General features: G+C 39.0%; 1 protein-coding gene across 4 annotated transcripts in view; it reads right to left on the bottom strand.

The window, feature by feature from the left end:
* Positions 1 to 242: 242 nt before the first annotated feature.
* The window catches only part of LOC121860822 (fatty-acid amide hydrolase 2-like), a 72,202-nt gene continuing 56,687 nt past the window's right edge, over positions 243 to 15,757 (bottom strand). For 3 of the 4 annotated variants that reach the window (XM_042358212.1, XM_042358225.1, XM_042358219.1), the window contains 2 exons: positions 12,023 to 12,202; positions 243 to 1,375 (listed from right to left, as the gene is read on the bottom strand). In XM_042358212.1, the coding sequence (XP_042214146.1) occupies positions 1,265 to 1,375; positions 12,023 to 12,202 (291 nt within the window). In that variant the 3' untranslated portion in view covers positions 243 to 1,264. Of the gene's footprint in view, positions 1,376 to 12,022; positions 12,203 to 12,705; positions 13,182 to 15,757 lie in introns of those variants that run through there. The other variant, XM_042358227.1, reaches the window with a different exon arrangement.

Genomic DNA, 15,757 nt, shown 5'->3' with positions numbered 1-15,757 from the left:
CTTGCAAGCGAGCAGACCTGTGGGTTTGATCCCTGGGCAGGGAGAAACTATGGGCAAGTTTCTTTACGCCATTTGCCTCTGTCTACCCAGCAGTAATTGGGAACCTGAATGTTAATCGATTTGCGGATCGTATTCCGGGGTAATGGTTATCCAGTGCAGTTGGCGAGTTGTCCGGTCTTCTCGGGTTATTCCTTGACACTGGGTCATGCATCTCATTAACTCAGGGTGTGGTTGTTGTGTTGGCCACAACTTCTACACCTTAAACAAATTCATGTCTAGGTGGCCCTTGGCCTGGCCATCCTCGTTACACGAGGGGCAACCATTATATTTATTATACAGTACACAGATCACTCTCTTTTTCCATGGCCGCACTTTAAGGGTTAAACACATAACAAGGTTGGTAATTACACTACTCCACCAACAATTGAAAATCCTGACAGAAATCTCTTTACACATGTAGATCCAAAAATTTTCTGTACTTATGACTTCTTTAATTTGAGGTTGTGTCCTCTAGTGGGGCAATACCAGCCTGGCCCTCCTACAATGGTGAACTTCAACAAATTAACCACAATGCCTCTACCAGCTGCTTGGCAAACCGTAATCAGATGCTAAATGGTACTTTCATAGATGTCAGATTATAAAATGGTGATTTGTACATGACCATATCAATTTTGCCATTTAGTGGAGTATTCTGACCACTCAAATGCTAAACAATGATAGAACCACATAAAAGCTTCAACCTAGAATTAGATGTTTGCAGACATATATATCAGGTCTACATGATGACTAAAGAAAATTAGCCATGGTGCCTCAATAAGTTGGAATTTGGGATAACTCGGCAATGCCAGAGTCCCATATGTGCCGAGTTATCAAGGGTTTACTGTAATAAGTTTGAAAGATCTAAGACATTGGTGAACTAAAATCTCTTACTTTTGATTTGTTCAATTAGCTTAGAATAAACAATTGGATGGAAGATAGAAAGACCTGTTTCTATCTTATCAATTTATCTTCCTGCTGGGTTATGAAAAAACTACTGAACTGTGATGACATTAACAGAATGGTAGTTCAAAATCCATAGTATATAAATGCCAATTTCAAATTGATAACACTGGTGACTGTCAAATATGTTCACTTCACTCTGATGCCTCCCACTTTAACCTGGCTTGTGTATCATCTTATTAAATACTGTGAACAAGACTGCAAAAGTATAAATTTCTAAAATTAAACCAAGTGGAAAATAATTCTATTTTTGTGGATGATCCAGTTAAGAGGATGCGACTTTGATTGGTGATGGAGAAACCCAACCACCAAACTTTTCTTCCAAAGCTCTTGCTACTGCCAAGCTCAGATGGTCATTACCGGGTGTAGTAACCACCTTCATAATGAGAAAACTAAATTAATTCATATTTAATGTAACATGATACAATAGTGTATAAATTAAAATGGTAAGAGATCCAATATTATTCACGTTATACGGGCATTTGACAATTTATGAAAGGGTTCCTTTCCTGAAAAGCCTTTTGTAAATAAATTTTTTGCACATTAAATCATATACAGTGGGGTATGCTATAACGAATCTAATTGGTTCTAGAACCTTGTTCGTTATAGCATTCGTTCGTTATAGGATTAATCCGTTCCAGGCCCCCAAATACATCACAACCACTTAACACTGAAAAATATAATATAAAATTTTAAAAATTGTAAAAAAGTGTCATAAATATGCATCAAAACTCCTGAAATAAAGAATATCATTAATACTTGTAATAAAAAAAAAAAATGTTCGTTGTAGGAGTTTCGTTCGTTATATCATTCTCAATTTCATAGGTAAAACCGTTTGTTATAGGAATATTCGTAGTAGGATCCGTTCGTTATAGCATACCACACTGTATTGCCATAGACTCCCATTAGAAAAGCTAAGATACATTCCTGATAAAATTCTTACAATGCTACAAAATGTTCTTAAAATAATTTTGGGTGTACACAGTGATTATAAGCTACCGTATATCACGGCCTATAAGGCGGCGGGGTGCATAAGACGCCCCCCCCAAATTTCCATTTAAAAAGTAGCTTTTGAGCTCTATTTGCTGTATAAGACCAGTACCCCAAATGTGACACTTACCCACTGACTCAGTAGTCCTTTACCAACCATCCTTGATTTTTTAAAATAAGGCCAATTCACTTCAAGTAATGTCATCAAATTATACCCGCTGGTGTAGTGTAAACACTAGTGACGTCACTGAAGCGTGTTGGGAGTGTTCCCTCGTCTCGGTGGTGTGACTATTTATACAACATGTGATTCAACAGCAACCACCGTATTCTAATTGTGGTGTTTCATTAGGATTTGAGTGAAAAAGGTTACCAGTATGTACTTACTACATACATTTATTACACAAATATATATATATATATATATATATATATATATATATATATATATATATATATATATATATATATATATATATATATATATATATATATATATATATATATATATATATATATATATATATATACTGAATATACTATGTACAAAAAATGAATGTTCAATGAATTATTTATGGTGCATTAGGGTACTGGTCACTTCTGATGGGCTATAAATAGCCTTCTTTATCTCCCCTACATCTCACCCTGAGCCAGACGGAAGGGTCTTGGTAAATAACATGTTTGCTTATTTTCCATTTACTTTAAATAGATTTACCGAATTATTTGTTTTATTTATTTATTTATAATATACTGTAATATATTAAACACACTGTAATTATTTTCTTTAATTTATAAACTGTTTTGCGACAAAGGAATGTTCTCCAGTAGTGTTTCATTAGGATTTGAGTGAAAAAATATTACGTACTTACACAATTGTTCCTCTTACTTTGACAACACAACATACATACAGTATATTATTTCTCAGTTTTGATCTTTTTTTTTAATTTTTGTATTTATTTATAGTTAGTTACTTAAAATAAGGCCAATTCACTTCAAGTAATGGCATCAAATATTACCAGCTGGTGTAGTGTAAACACTAGTGACGTCACTTGAGCGTCTGTAATTAACCGTCGATAGTTTCAAGAATTAATGCACTCATTTACTGAATATTCTTTGGAAAAAAATAAAATTTAAATCAATTATTTATAGGAGATAAATATTATTATGAGTAAATATACCGATACCGGTATGCATTACTGACCACCTCCACGGCTCCTCACTGGCAAATGGGGGGGGGGCGTGGGGAGGGGTGTGTGATGATAGCTGTGTTTATTATAGGGGTATAAATCTCTTTTACGGTATGTTAGACAGGTTTATAATACATTTTTATTATTTTAATATACCGGTAATCTTAATTTGAATCCAGCTTGCCAAACGTAAGTTTCAGTATAAAATAATTAGTGGTAAGACCTTGTGAGTGGCTTACGATGTTTTCATCACCACTCTTGACACACTAAACCACAATATTTAAGAGGTAAGAATTTTAAACTTGGTGGTTTAGACGACCCCCTAACTTTGGGCAGATTTTTTTAATGTTCAAATTTCGTCTTATAGGCCGTGATATACGGTAATAACAAATATAGTAACTGAAATACATGTACTGTTTACATGAACTGGAGGACATGGAAGTTGGTACGGAGACTCTGCACCATTGGTTGTGACACAGTGAGAGACTTTGAGGCCCAGCTAAGATACAGTAATATTTCCGTTTGCCGGAATCCCTCGAACCCGGAAATCTCCGATAGCCGGAATTAAAATTTGCTCGGAAAATCATTCCCAAAGCCGGAATTTTCCAAAAATTTCCGGCTTTAGGAACAAATTTTCCAAGGATGAAAACTGAGAGAATTTTCTGAAAATGTCTTGAATAAAGATGAAAGTTAAAGTATGTTTTTTTTTTGGGGGGGGGGACCTGACCTGACCTGAATCAATGTCAGGTGGAGGTAGGGTGGGGGATTAGTGTCTCATGTCCTGAAGATGTTTTGAGTAAAGACAAAGCTTAAGTATTTTCAGGGAAATTGTGATAAGTATAAGTATAAATGAGCAAAGTTGTATCCCTTCAACATTACATTACATAACATTTTAAAATATGAAGTGAGAAAGCAGAAAGGTGTGAGTGATTAGAGAGATGGAGTGGAAAGGAGTGGTAACATGCACCAGTGTTGCTATGCAATAAGCTCCTCAACAGCTGATCTTTTAATTCACCTCCATGCAGTCACACAACAAGACCCTCGCTGGATGCTTGTTGTCTTAATTCCCATGTGTGTGTGTGTGTGTGTGTGTGTGTGTGTTTGACCTTGCCAAGCACATTGTAGGATTTGAAGAAGTTGATGAATAGTTTGTTCAGGAGTCAGGTGGTGAGGTGACATGCCAAGACACTTACACACCACACACATTTACAGCACTACTAAACCATTATCTTATAACATTTTACATTATAATTTCTATTTAAAATTATTTGATACATGATAGCTTGACGGGGCTACTTTTGCACTTAGACAACTGATCAATGAATAAACCAGGACTATGGAGACTCATTATACACTAGTGATGTCACAAAGCTTCGAAACGGCAACCACAACTTCTGAACAACCACATAAATTATCACAACCTGTACTCAAATGTACTAAGTTAATTATACTAAAATTATTATGTCTGGTACAAAATAAGGGAAGTTTATACTCAAATTAATCGCTGTCTTATAAGAATTCCAGCAATGCAAGCTATATTCTCTTAAGTCAAGTCACTGCCATTTTATAAGCAAAAAAATTAAACCCCCTGCCTTTCATAATCCTTGAGTTAGCGTTAATCTCCCCTCCTGACTGTTGACACCTCGCCTTCTCCCCTCCTCCCAGCAAGCAGTGTGGGAACAGACGACATTAATAACGAATAATGGGATGGATTTTGTTTTAAGCTTAAAGTTTTATCTTAAAAAATGTCACAGACTTGACTTAAGACAATATAACTTGCACAGCTAGAGTCCTTGTAAGATAGCAATTAATTTGAGTACAGTATAAATTTCTCATAATTTGCACTAGATAAAATTTTTAGTCCTTTAGCATAGTACATTTAGTACAAAATGAGTACAGTAATAAGCAGCTCAAAATTATGGTTTTATCACAAGGAAAACTAATCAGGATACAATGGTATTGATTGTTACGGAGTATTTCAAATAAATTCTTCTACCAGTACCCTTCACATACAGTAAAATACTTATTTTTACCTTCTAATTTGGCTTGTCATTTAAGGATATGATATTGGAAACGTCTCATAGAGGATCATTATGGTATCAAATTCATCTCTTTAACACAAATACAGTCAAGATTAAAACATTTGTTGTGAACTAAGCAGGAAGAGGGAGAAGGGTCCATTGGGGGTAAAAGTGACCGGGCCACCCCCCTGAAAAGGGTTACCTCACTGTTTGTCTACTGTACAGACTCATTCATGATACAATAGTGTTTATTTGTTTTCATTAATTAGTAAAGATACTTACTGAAATAATCAGTGCTTATTAATACCTGTACCCTCCATATACACCCAGTCCTCGCTTAACGTTGTCCCAGAAAATGTCGCTACTCTTCAGATACCCATGATTCCGACAACGTTGTCTCACGACCCAACCGATTCGTTATAACGTTGTCGCCCAACACGGACTACTTTGTATGGCGGGCTACGCTCTCTCGCGGAGTGTCACGGCGTCCCCAAGCATTTACTCCCCAGTCTTTGTTAAGCTTCCACAGCGTACGTGAGTGTTTACAGTAAGTGTTCTTGCTATAAGTACTGTACTGTAACCATTCAAAATAGTTCCCAAGTGCCCATCAAGTGTTAGTGATGCCAGTGTTGTGAAGAAGCAACACAAGACCTTTAGCCTTGCTATGAAAATGGAGGTTTTAAACCATTTTGAGAAAGATGAACGTGCTGTAGTGTAGCGTTAGCCCCCCTCTGGGTCTCAGTGATTCGCCACCCTCCTCCTCTCCACCACAGTCACTCCACCTCTGCCCATCAGTGAGTGCAATACAAAATGATTTTATTATCTTATTAATTAAATATTAATTTAGTTTATTTACCTTTTTTTATGTGTAATATACATTTTCTATAAAAATTTCATGGAATTTACGAATATGTAATGTATTTTATGGGGCAAAGGTAGGCTGGGGAACGTAACCAGCATATTTTATCTATTTCTTATGGGGAAATTTATTCCGTTAACGTTGTGTTTTACAAGAACGTAACGACAACGTTAGGCGAGGATTGGATGTACAATACAGTATAGTACTATGTATATACCTCATAGGTAAAAAATGTCATTCAAGAGGTCTTCAGGTCATAAGACCCACTAATCCCCCACCCAACACTGGGTGACCTGACGTTACATCAGATCAGGTTAGTAACATGACCCAATAATCTCCCACTCAACCATCATCAGAAGTGTTAAGACATGATTATTTATGTATTACAGTTAATTGAGTGAAGTGTGTAACAGAGACGTGACCGATCGCTCAAGCGACTAACCAGCCGATCAGTGGTGAAGAGGATAAGAGTAACAGCTCTATTATTGCCCGTATCATATAGAGCTTTTGTTTTTAAATATATTTATTTAACCAAACTTTTAGATAAAGTATTCAGGATTATTTTGAAAAAAAAAATGGTGTAACAAAATTAAAACTGATTTTAATGACTCCGGTATCAACATTTCTAACGTTATTTTTGTGGGTATAAAAGACTGGAATTTCCATCACTATATCATATAGAAATATTTCGTTTGAGGATATCTTATTGGAAACGTTTGGTAAAGAACTTATTAAGGATCCATTATGGTACCAAATTCATCTCCCTATCACAATTAGCCACGCTTGACTGAGGAAGGAAGGAGAGGGGGGGGGGACAAACCACGTGACCTTACCCCAAAAAGGTTCGCTTCCGTCAACACACACACCAACACCACCTACATCACACATACTCTCTTCCATCATACACAAACACACCCTCTAACAACCCCACACACACACACACACACACCACCGAAGGGTCAAGACGTACCTGGCGCTCCTCTCGGAGCAGCCAGGTCAACTGTTAAGTTGGCCCATACCAACCCCCTCCCCTGAACCCTCCTCCCCACCGGAATATCAACAAGTTCTTGCCAGAAGTTACAATTTCATTTAGGAAAGGAATGGAACCAGTGTTAAACAGAGGTGAACAGTGGTGAACAGAGCTTAAGTCAGTGAGAACAACCCAATACTAACAGTCGTACCCAAGTTAACCTTCACACAGTGAGGTCCCAGGTACCCAGTGATAACGGCCCCCGCGAGACCCAACAACAACCACCGATGTGTTAATCCGTCTACGATAGGAAGGCCTGGGACCAAACCTCACTCATATAACACCATCTGTGAGGGAATTACTACACCACATGTCCCTCATAACACCATATGTGAGGGAATTACTACACCACGTCAAGTCCCTCATCACACCATCTGTGAGGGAATTACCACACGTGAGGTCCCTCATAACACCATCTGTGAGGGAATTACTACACCACGTCAGGCCCCTCATAACACCATCTGTGAGGGAATTACTACACCACGTGATGCCCCTCATAACACCATCTGTGAGGGAGTTACTACACCACGTGAGGCCCCTCATAACACCATCTGTGAGGTAATTACTACACCACGTGAGGTCCCTCATAACACCATCTGTGAGGTAATTACTACACCACGTGAGGTCCCTCATAACACCATCCGTGAGGGAATTACTACACCACGTGAGGCTCTTCATAACACCATCTGCGAGGGAATTACTACACCACGCCAGGTCCCTCATAACAACATTTGAGGGAACTACTACACCAAGTGAGTTCCTCCTAACACCATCTGGGAGGGAGTTACTACACTACAAGTTTGCTGTTCAACACCTACATTAATCAATATGTTCACTGTATGTTCCTTTACCTTTCTCTAATGAAGGCTTTTGTTAAACCACCAATGTATGTAATAAGTCATTTATGTCCAATGTATATTTTCAGCCTTCGGGCTACAGAATTTTTTCAATAAACCATTTATTATTATTATTATTATTATTACACACACACACACACACACACACATTCCAACAACACTTACACACCCCCAGCAAGGGAATTAAGACACATCTGCCTGTGTGTGACTGCATGGTAACGAGTTAAATATCGGCTGTTGAGGAGCGCTTCACAACACTCATTTCCACTCCATCTCTCTAATTACCCACACCTTTCTGCTTTCTCACTCCATATTTTAAAATGTTATGAAACAATGTTGAAGGGATACAACTTTGCTCATTTATACTTATATCTGTACTTACCACAATTTCTCTAAAAATATTTTAGGTTTTGTGTATATTCAAGATGTCTTCAGGTCATGAGACCCACTAATCCTCCACCCAAGAAAGAGTGACCTGACATTCCATCAGAAGGTCAGTAATAGGAGACCACTAATACCCCACTCTACCTCCACCTGACATTGCATCAGGTCAGGTCAGTTACACGAGACCCACTAATCACCCACAGCTCCAAGGGAGTAGAAAATTATAGTCTTTGCTGTAACACACAGCTTCATTTATGCCCATATCCTATATATTTTTAATTTTTATATATATTTTACCAAATTTTTAGATAAACTATTCTGGATTTTCATAGTAAAGAAATGAAGTTCTAACTTAATTAGAAACGTTCTGGGCAAGTGGGCTAGTGTGCAACTGTGCAAGAGGTCTAGTTTAGACACTCAAAAACTTTTCCCAGTAACTGGAAAAGGTTCTGGGGATATGAAATTTTTCCGGGTTTGAGAAAGTCGTCTTGTTACCAGGAAATCTCTCATCCCCGGAAGTACTCTACACCAATTGTTCCGGCTAATTGGGATATCACTGTATACAGTTTTAATATACCGCGATGGAACATCTACTACCAAACAACCTTGTGAAGGATTGCCAACACGGTTTTATGCCGGGGTGCTCCTGCTTAACACAATTGCTCAAGGTATTGGATATTTGGACCCATATTCTGGAACGGGATGGTAATATCGACAATATTTACCTAGGTTTTTGCCAAGGTTTTCGACAGTGTACCCCACGAAAGGCTGAAAATCAAACTGGAAGGGTACGGAATTCAGGGAAATGTCCAAGCGTGGATGTAAGACTTTCTACATGACCGCAAGCAGTGTGTGGTGATTAATGGCATGAAATCATCATCCGTACCTGTCACAAGCGGGGTACCACAGGGCAGTGTATTGGGCCCGCTGTTGTTTGTTTCATAAATGACATGACTGACGTTGTACACTCCTCCTTACAAATGTTTGCCGATGATGGCAAGTTATTTCGGGAAATCAAGAACCAAGCGAACTGTGAAGAGCTGCAGAAGGACCTCTGTGGGCTCCAAGAATGGTCGAAGAAATGGCTGCTGAGATTTAATGTCACGAAGTGTAAGAGGATGCACCTGGGATGTACCAACGGTTAAGGAGGCGCATCCTTGACCACCGATACGAGGTCAAGACGTACCTGGCGCTCCTCTCGGAGCAGCCAGGTCAACTGTTATGTTGGCCCATACCAACTCCCTCCTGAACCCTCCTCCCCACCGGAATATCAACAAGTTCACGCCAGAAGTTACTATTTCATTTAGGAAAGAAATGGAACCAGTGTTAAACAGGTGAACAGTGGTGAACAGTGCTTAAGTCAGTGAGAACAACTCAACAGTAACAGTGGTACCCAAGTTGACCTTTCACACAGTGAGGTCCCAGGTACCCAGTGATAACGGCCGTGAGACCCAACTACCAGCGATGTGTTAATCCGTCTCACGATAGGAAGGCCTGGAACCACCTCACTCATAACACCATCTGTGAGGAATTACTACACCACGTGAGGCCCCTCATAACACCATATGTGAAGGAGTTACTACACCACGTGAGGCCCCTCATAACACCATCTGTGAGGGAATTACTACCACGTTGAGCCTCACCATCTGTGAGGAATTACTACACCACGTGAGGCCCCTCATAACACCATCTGTGGGGAATTACTACCACGTGAGGCCCTCATAACACCATCTGTGAGGGATTACTACACCACGTGAGGCCCTCATGACACCATCTGTGAGGAATTACTACACCACGTAGGGCCCCTCATAACACCATCTGTGAGGGAATTACTACACCACGTGATGCCCCTCATAACACCATCTGTGAGGTACTACACCACGTGGGGCCCCTCATAACACCATCTGTGAGGAACTACTACACCCGTGAGGTCCCTCCTAACACCATCTGGGAGGAGTTACTACCTACGTTTTTGCTGTTCAACACCTACATTAATCTGTATGTTCACTGTATGTTCCTTTACCTTTCTCTAATGAAGGCTTTTGTTAAACCACCAATGTATGAAATAAGTCATTTATGTCCAATGTATATTTTCAGCCTTCGGGCTGCAGAACTTTTTCAATAAACCGTTAATTATTATTATTATTATTATTATTTATCATATGTCCCAACGGGATGAAGAAACTGCACTATTTGAGATTGAATGTGAGAAGGACCTCGGTGTGTATGTTGACAAGGAGCTGAAGTTCTCGGGCCATTGCGAGAAGAAGGTAAATCAGGTAAATAAATTATTGGGTCTTATAAGAAGGTCATTCAGATATCTAGACGGTCCGTCCTACGTAACGATCTTCAAGAGTGAAGTGCTTCCCCATCTGGAGTACTGTCATCCTGTCTGGTCCCCGAGATATGCTAGGGACTGTCAGTTGGTTGAAAACTGAATTTGCCTAGCTTATACTACAGATGGGCAAGGGGTGACCTAATTAAGGTGTATAAGCATCTCAAGGGGCACTACTCAGTCGAGTGTCCTTACTTGGAGCTGGCGGACGCTCGCCCCACAAGGAGTCACAGTTCAAGATTGAAGAAGCCGCAAGTCCAGAAAACTGTGAGGGCAAACTTTTTTGGAGTGAGAGTTGTGAACTCTTGGAACAATCTACCAGAAAGTGTTTTGCCGGCACCAAGTGTGAGCTCTTTCAAGACCAGACTTGACCAACACTGGAGCGGGTTCAGGTACATTCAGGAGCCAGTGCGTGCCCAGTACTTGCCAACAGTGCGTAACCGAGACATGACCGATCGCCCAAGCGGCTAACGAGCCGATCTTTTGGTGAAGAGGATAAAAGAAAAGGAAAAGTAATCAGAGACGTGACCGATCGCCCAAGCGGCTAGCGAGCCGATCAGTGGTGAAGAGGATAAATGTAAAAGTAATAGTAACACACTAATAATAAGGGGGTGCATACACATATATCTCATGTAGATCCACAATGAAAACGTGGATAAGATAAATCTTGATAAAATCACACGGAAAAAAGGGAAACAACGGAGCACCTTAGCTTTCGTCTTTATTCAAGACATCTTCAGATGTGTGTAAGGGAGGGTTAAAGGGGAGACAATACAGTCATGGTGGTGACCAGGGGACAAGAAAGAAATCCATGGTTTCACTGCTTGATAATAAATGCTGGACATAATATTTATAGGTCCTCTACTGATTAGTTTAAACCCATTCAAGTGACTCACAAAACCTGAACATCTCTAGGTAAAATAAAGGGAGTTCCTACAATGATCCTCTCAATTTCTAATCCTGCCAAGGAAAGTGGGAAGGATATTTTCTTCTCCTTAGTTACAAAAAATAATTTCATGCTTCAGTTCTTTATTTATGACCTACAATCAGGAAGCAGTAGTGTGTGTATGAATGAAAGGAAAGCATGCCTTCGAGTGATTTTCAGGCGAGGATGAATTACTGACACCTGATACTATGTAAACATTGGTTAAACTAGTGATATTTGGGACATTATTGTAAAAATGACTGAATGACAGTAAAAGTGTGTGAACGTACTTTGATTTGAACCACTCTGTATTATATTCAAGTAAAGACTTGAAAGTAAAGTAAAAATTACTTGTAGAGTACTGTACTGTATATCACAGTCGACCACAATTCACATGGAGTGAGATGGCTCAACCTTGTATACTGTATATGGACTTACCTGTACACCCAGTGGTAGTCCATCATTAGAGAGTCCCAGGGGTACAGCTGTTGCAGGAAATTCTATGCCATTGAAGAGGCTAGCAATACATGCATCATAGATGGTCACACAAGACTGTCCATGGTAGTACAATTCAGGTGCTGTTGGCATGATCAGCACACCATCACTACCCAATATATCCTGTACAGAGATGAGTGGTTAGGTGAATAGTAGCTAGATGGGAATAAAGTAAAGAGTAAGGGAAGTTATGGAAAAGATGAGAAAGTATGAGGAGGTATGTGTCAAATGTTGTTTAAAGAGATGAAATTATACCAATTCTGGAATAAAAATTTAGCCATTAGTCAGTCAGGTCTAGTTTTCATTCTTTTTCAATTACTAATTTCATTACACCTACTAATTTCTTCTAATTTGTTTGTCACTACTTAAGGTTTTCTACATTAGTTTTTTAAGTAGACCAGAATGTCAATATAGTGAATCTAACTTTCACAAACTTGATTATCCACAAAGGAGCCTCACAGGTTTACAGTATATCTATTGAAATAACATAAAAAGGTATGGTGCTTATTTTAAAAACTGCGGGCATCCACCATGATCTGAAATACTGCCACTTCCCGCGTTGCTGTGTTCTCCTGCCAGTCTCATCCGGTTCATCTGCTGTTGCCATGCTGCGGGAATTTTTACTCCTCCTCCTTCCTCCTGAGCAATCTTAATTTTAATTAAAACTTTGTCATGACTCCCAAAAGGTCATTGACTGGTGGTAGTGTAGCTGGTGCAAAGAAAGTGGTGACTCTTACACAGAAAATTGAAGCATTGGATGAACTCTCTTGCACATGAATGCATCTGGAGTGAGTCAACCATAATGACTCATACCCATCAAAGGAGCTAAGAAGCTAAACAAAACAGAATATTGAGAAAGCTTTGCAACCTTACCAAAATATTTGTAAAGAACTAAAAGAGAATGCCAGACAATTGCCAACCACAATGTTTTTAATGCTGAGATCCAGCCTCCTCTCCCATCTCTCTCCTAATCAACCAGCCTGACGTTGTCTGCATCACCCCTCCCACGCTCACAGCCTACTTCTCCCCTTTATTCCACCGATACGGCTTCCTAACTTGCCAGCCCTTCATCAGCCATTTTAGATGATCCCAGTCCGGAGTCCTGAAAGGGGAGCAGTAATATCTACAGCAGCTCATTATGAGGTAAAAGAAGTACACTTTATATACATAAGTAATACTACTAAATATTTTGCTCCCATAATGTTGATATTACACTTATAACTGGTATAAATTATAGTATATTCTTCCAAGCCCTAAGTTTGTGAAAGGAAAACCCAATATTTAGTATATGTATGCATTTTTCATTCGCAGCATTGTGTCTTAAGCATTCATTCGTGTGTGTGTGTGTATGTTGATGGCACAGTAGTGATGATATGAGCCGTGTGGTGCAGGCTGCTGTAGATGATGCGGTTGCCACTACTGTACTGCAATCCTGTTGACTTCCCAAACATCACACAACATTCAATTGCTTTCTCATTTATTTTTTTTAATACATAAAAAATTGTACTGCACAGTATAAAGTAATTGTATGTACAGTCTTGTTCAAGATTCTTTGAACACTGCTGGAGACAACTGGCAACTCAAGGCCGTTGGTTTACTATAGTACGTAGCATAATACAATACGAAACAACAAAGCCCAACCATTAATTAAGCAACAGGGAACTAAGTAACCAATCACCGATGAAATTTTACATTAATTCATACTTTTTACTACGTACTATAGTAAACAAATGGCCTTGAGTTGCCAGCAGTGTTCGAAGAATCTTGAACGAGACTGTACCTGTGTAGTATTTAGAAGGCTGAAGTAAAGTTTTTTGCTCTATTAATTAATTTTTTTTAAAGCCTTTGGTCCCTAATTTAGGTAGTAAAACTGTTATTAACGAAACTTTACATCTGCAAGCATCCCAGAAACCTATCCCTCACAAATGTTGAGGCTCTGGTTTGTATAAGAAACAGTATTCACAGTATTAAAATGGATAAAAGCTCTGGTAATGGTAGCTTAAAATAAAGCCAACTGAATTACTACAACCAAATTTTCTTATTTGTTTTGTATAGTATAAGCAAATAAACATGAAGAAGGAAATTTCAGATATGGTCCATGTTCCCTCTAGGCTGCATTCCTGCAAGGCAAATAAAAGTACTGTACTCTGCCTTTTTGTTGCTACTGGTGGTGTAAATCTGCACATTGTCTTCATATTGGTGCACAAAATAAAATTCTTTCTGCACTGTTATGTAAAATATGAGAGAGAAAGTTGGACATAACCCTGGAAATCTAAGCCTATGGAGATACAAGTGGGTAGGAATACCCTGTATTGTACTGTATAGGAAACATAAGTCTATGAAGATGTAGGATGGTAGGAATGTCCAGTACAGGAAACACTGTTTATAAACTTCTTATGGCTAAACATACATAGTCTGACAATTAAGTTAGCAAACTTAATTGTCAGACCTCATATTATAACAATGCTCACAACATTAAGATTGAAGAAGAGTTTTGGAGGGTTTCTTTGCAGCAGAGCTTGAGGTTTACATAGGATTTATTCAGTACTTATTGCATGAGATGAGGTAATCTTCAAAGGGTCACACTAAATCTGTCATCACTATCTTCTCTTCATTGTTCTGTGGCACTTGTGACAGTGCTGAGCCATTTCACTAGAAATGGTTACTAGTGTGACCCTAACAGAGCAAGTGAAACAACTAAGTAACGGTTAACTTGTATTCAAAGATTAATGATCTTATCTAATGACGGGCAAAAATTGCAGGTAAGGTCCTTTGATGAATGATACACCTCATTCAAAGAACTATGTACGTTCCTATGTAATCCTTCATTCACTTCAATGTCTGCTCAGAATATTCCAAGATAATCTGCCCGGATCATTCGATTCACATTCACTTCTTACTAAACAAAAAAACTCTCCCATCCTCCCAATGCACGCACACCTATATGTATTCCCTCATACTCACAACTCCTTCACACTCACCTTCTCATCATTCCATCTGACTCATCCTAACATCATCATCACTCCATCCGACTCATAAAGTGATATCTCTGCTAGCCGGAACAATTGGTGCAGAGCACTTCCAGGTAACGAGACGACTCTCTCAAAACCGGAAAAAACTCCCCCCATCCCCGGAATTTTCTGAGTATCGGGAAAATTTTCTCTGAATTTTCCGGAAAATATGCCCCTCTGAAAATTTCAATTCCAACTATCGGAAATATTACTTAACATCATCATCACTACATCTGACTCATAATAACATCATCATCACCACCACTCCACATGACTCATAATAACATCATTATCATCATCACCACTCCATCTGACTCATAATAACATCATCATCACCACTCCATCTGACTCATAATACCATCATCATCACCACTCCATCTGACTCATAATACCATCATCATCATCATCATCACTCCATCTGACTCATAATACCATCATCATCATCACCACTCCACCTGACTCATAATAACATCATCATCATCATCATCACCACTCCACCTGACTCATAATAACATCATCATCACCACTCCATCTGGCTCATAATACCATCATCATCACTACATCTGGCTCATAATACCATCATCATCACTACATTTGACTCATAATAACATCATCATCATCATCATCATCACTTCATTTGACTAATAATAACATCATCATCATCATC

Source organism: Homarus americanus, unplaced genomic scaffold, assembly GCF_018991925.1.
Source record: "Homarus americanus isolate GMGI-L3 unplaced genomic scaffold, GMGI_Hamer_2.0 scaffold40248, whole genome shotgun sequence".
Lineage (NCBI taxonomy): Eukaryota > Metazoa > Arthropoda > Malacostraca > Decapoda > Nephropidae > Homarus > Homarus americanus.
The sequence above is the reverse complement of the archived record's forward strand: the minus strand, read 5'-3'. Positions and strand labels throughout refer to the sequence as shown.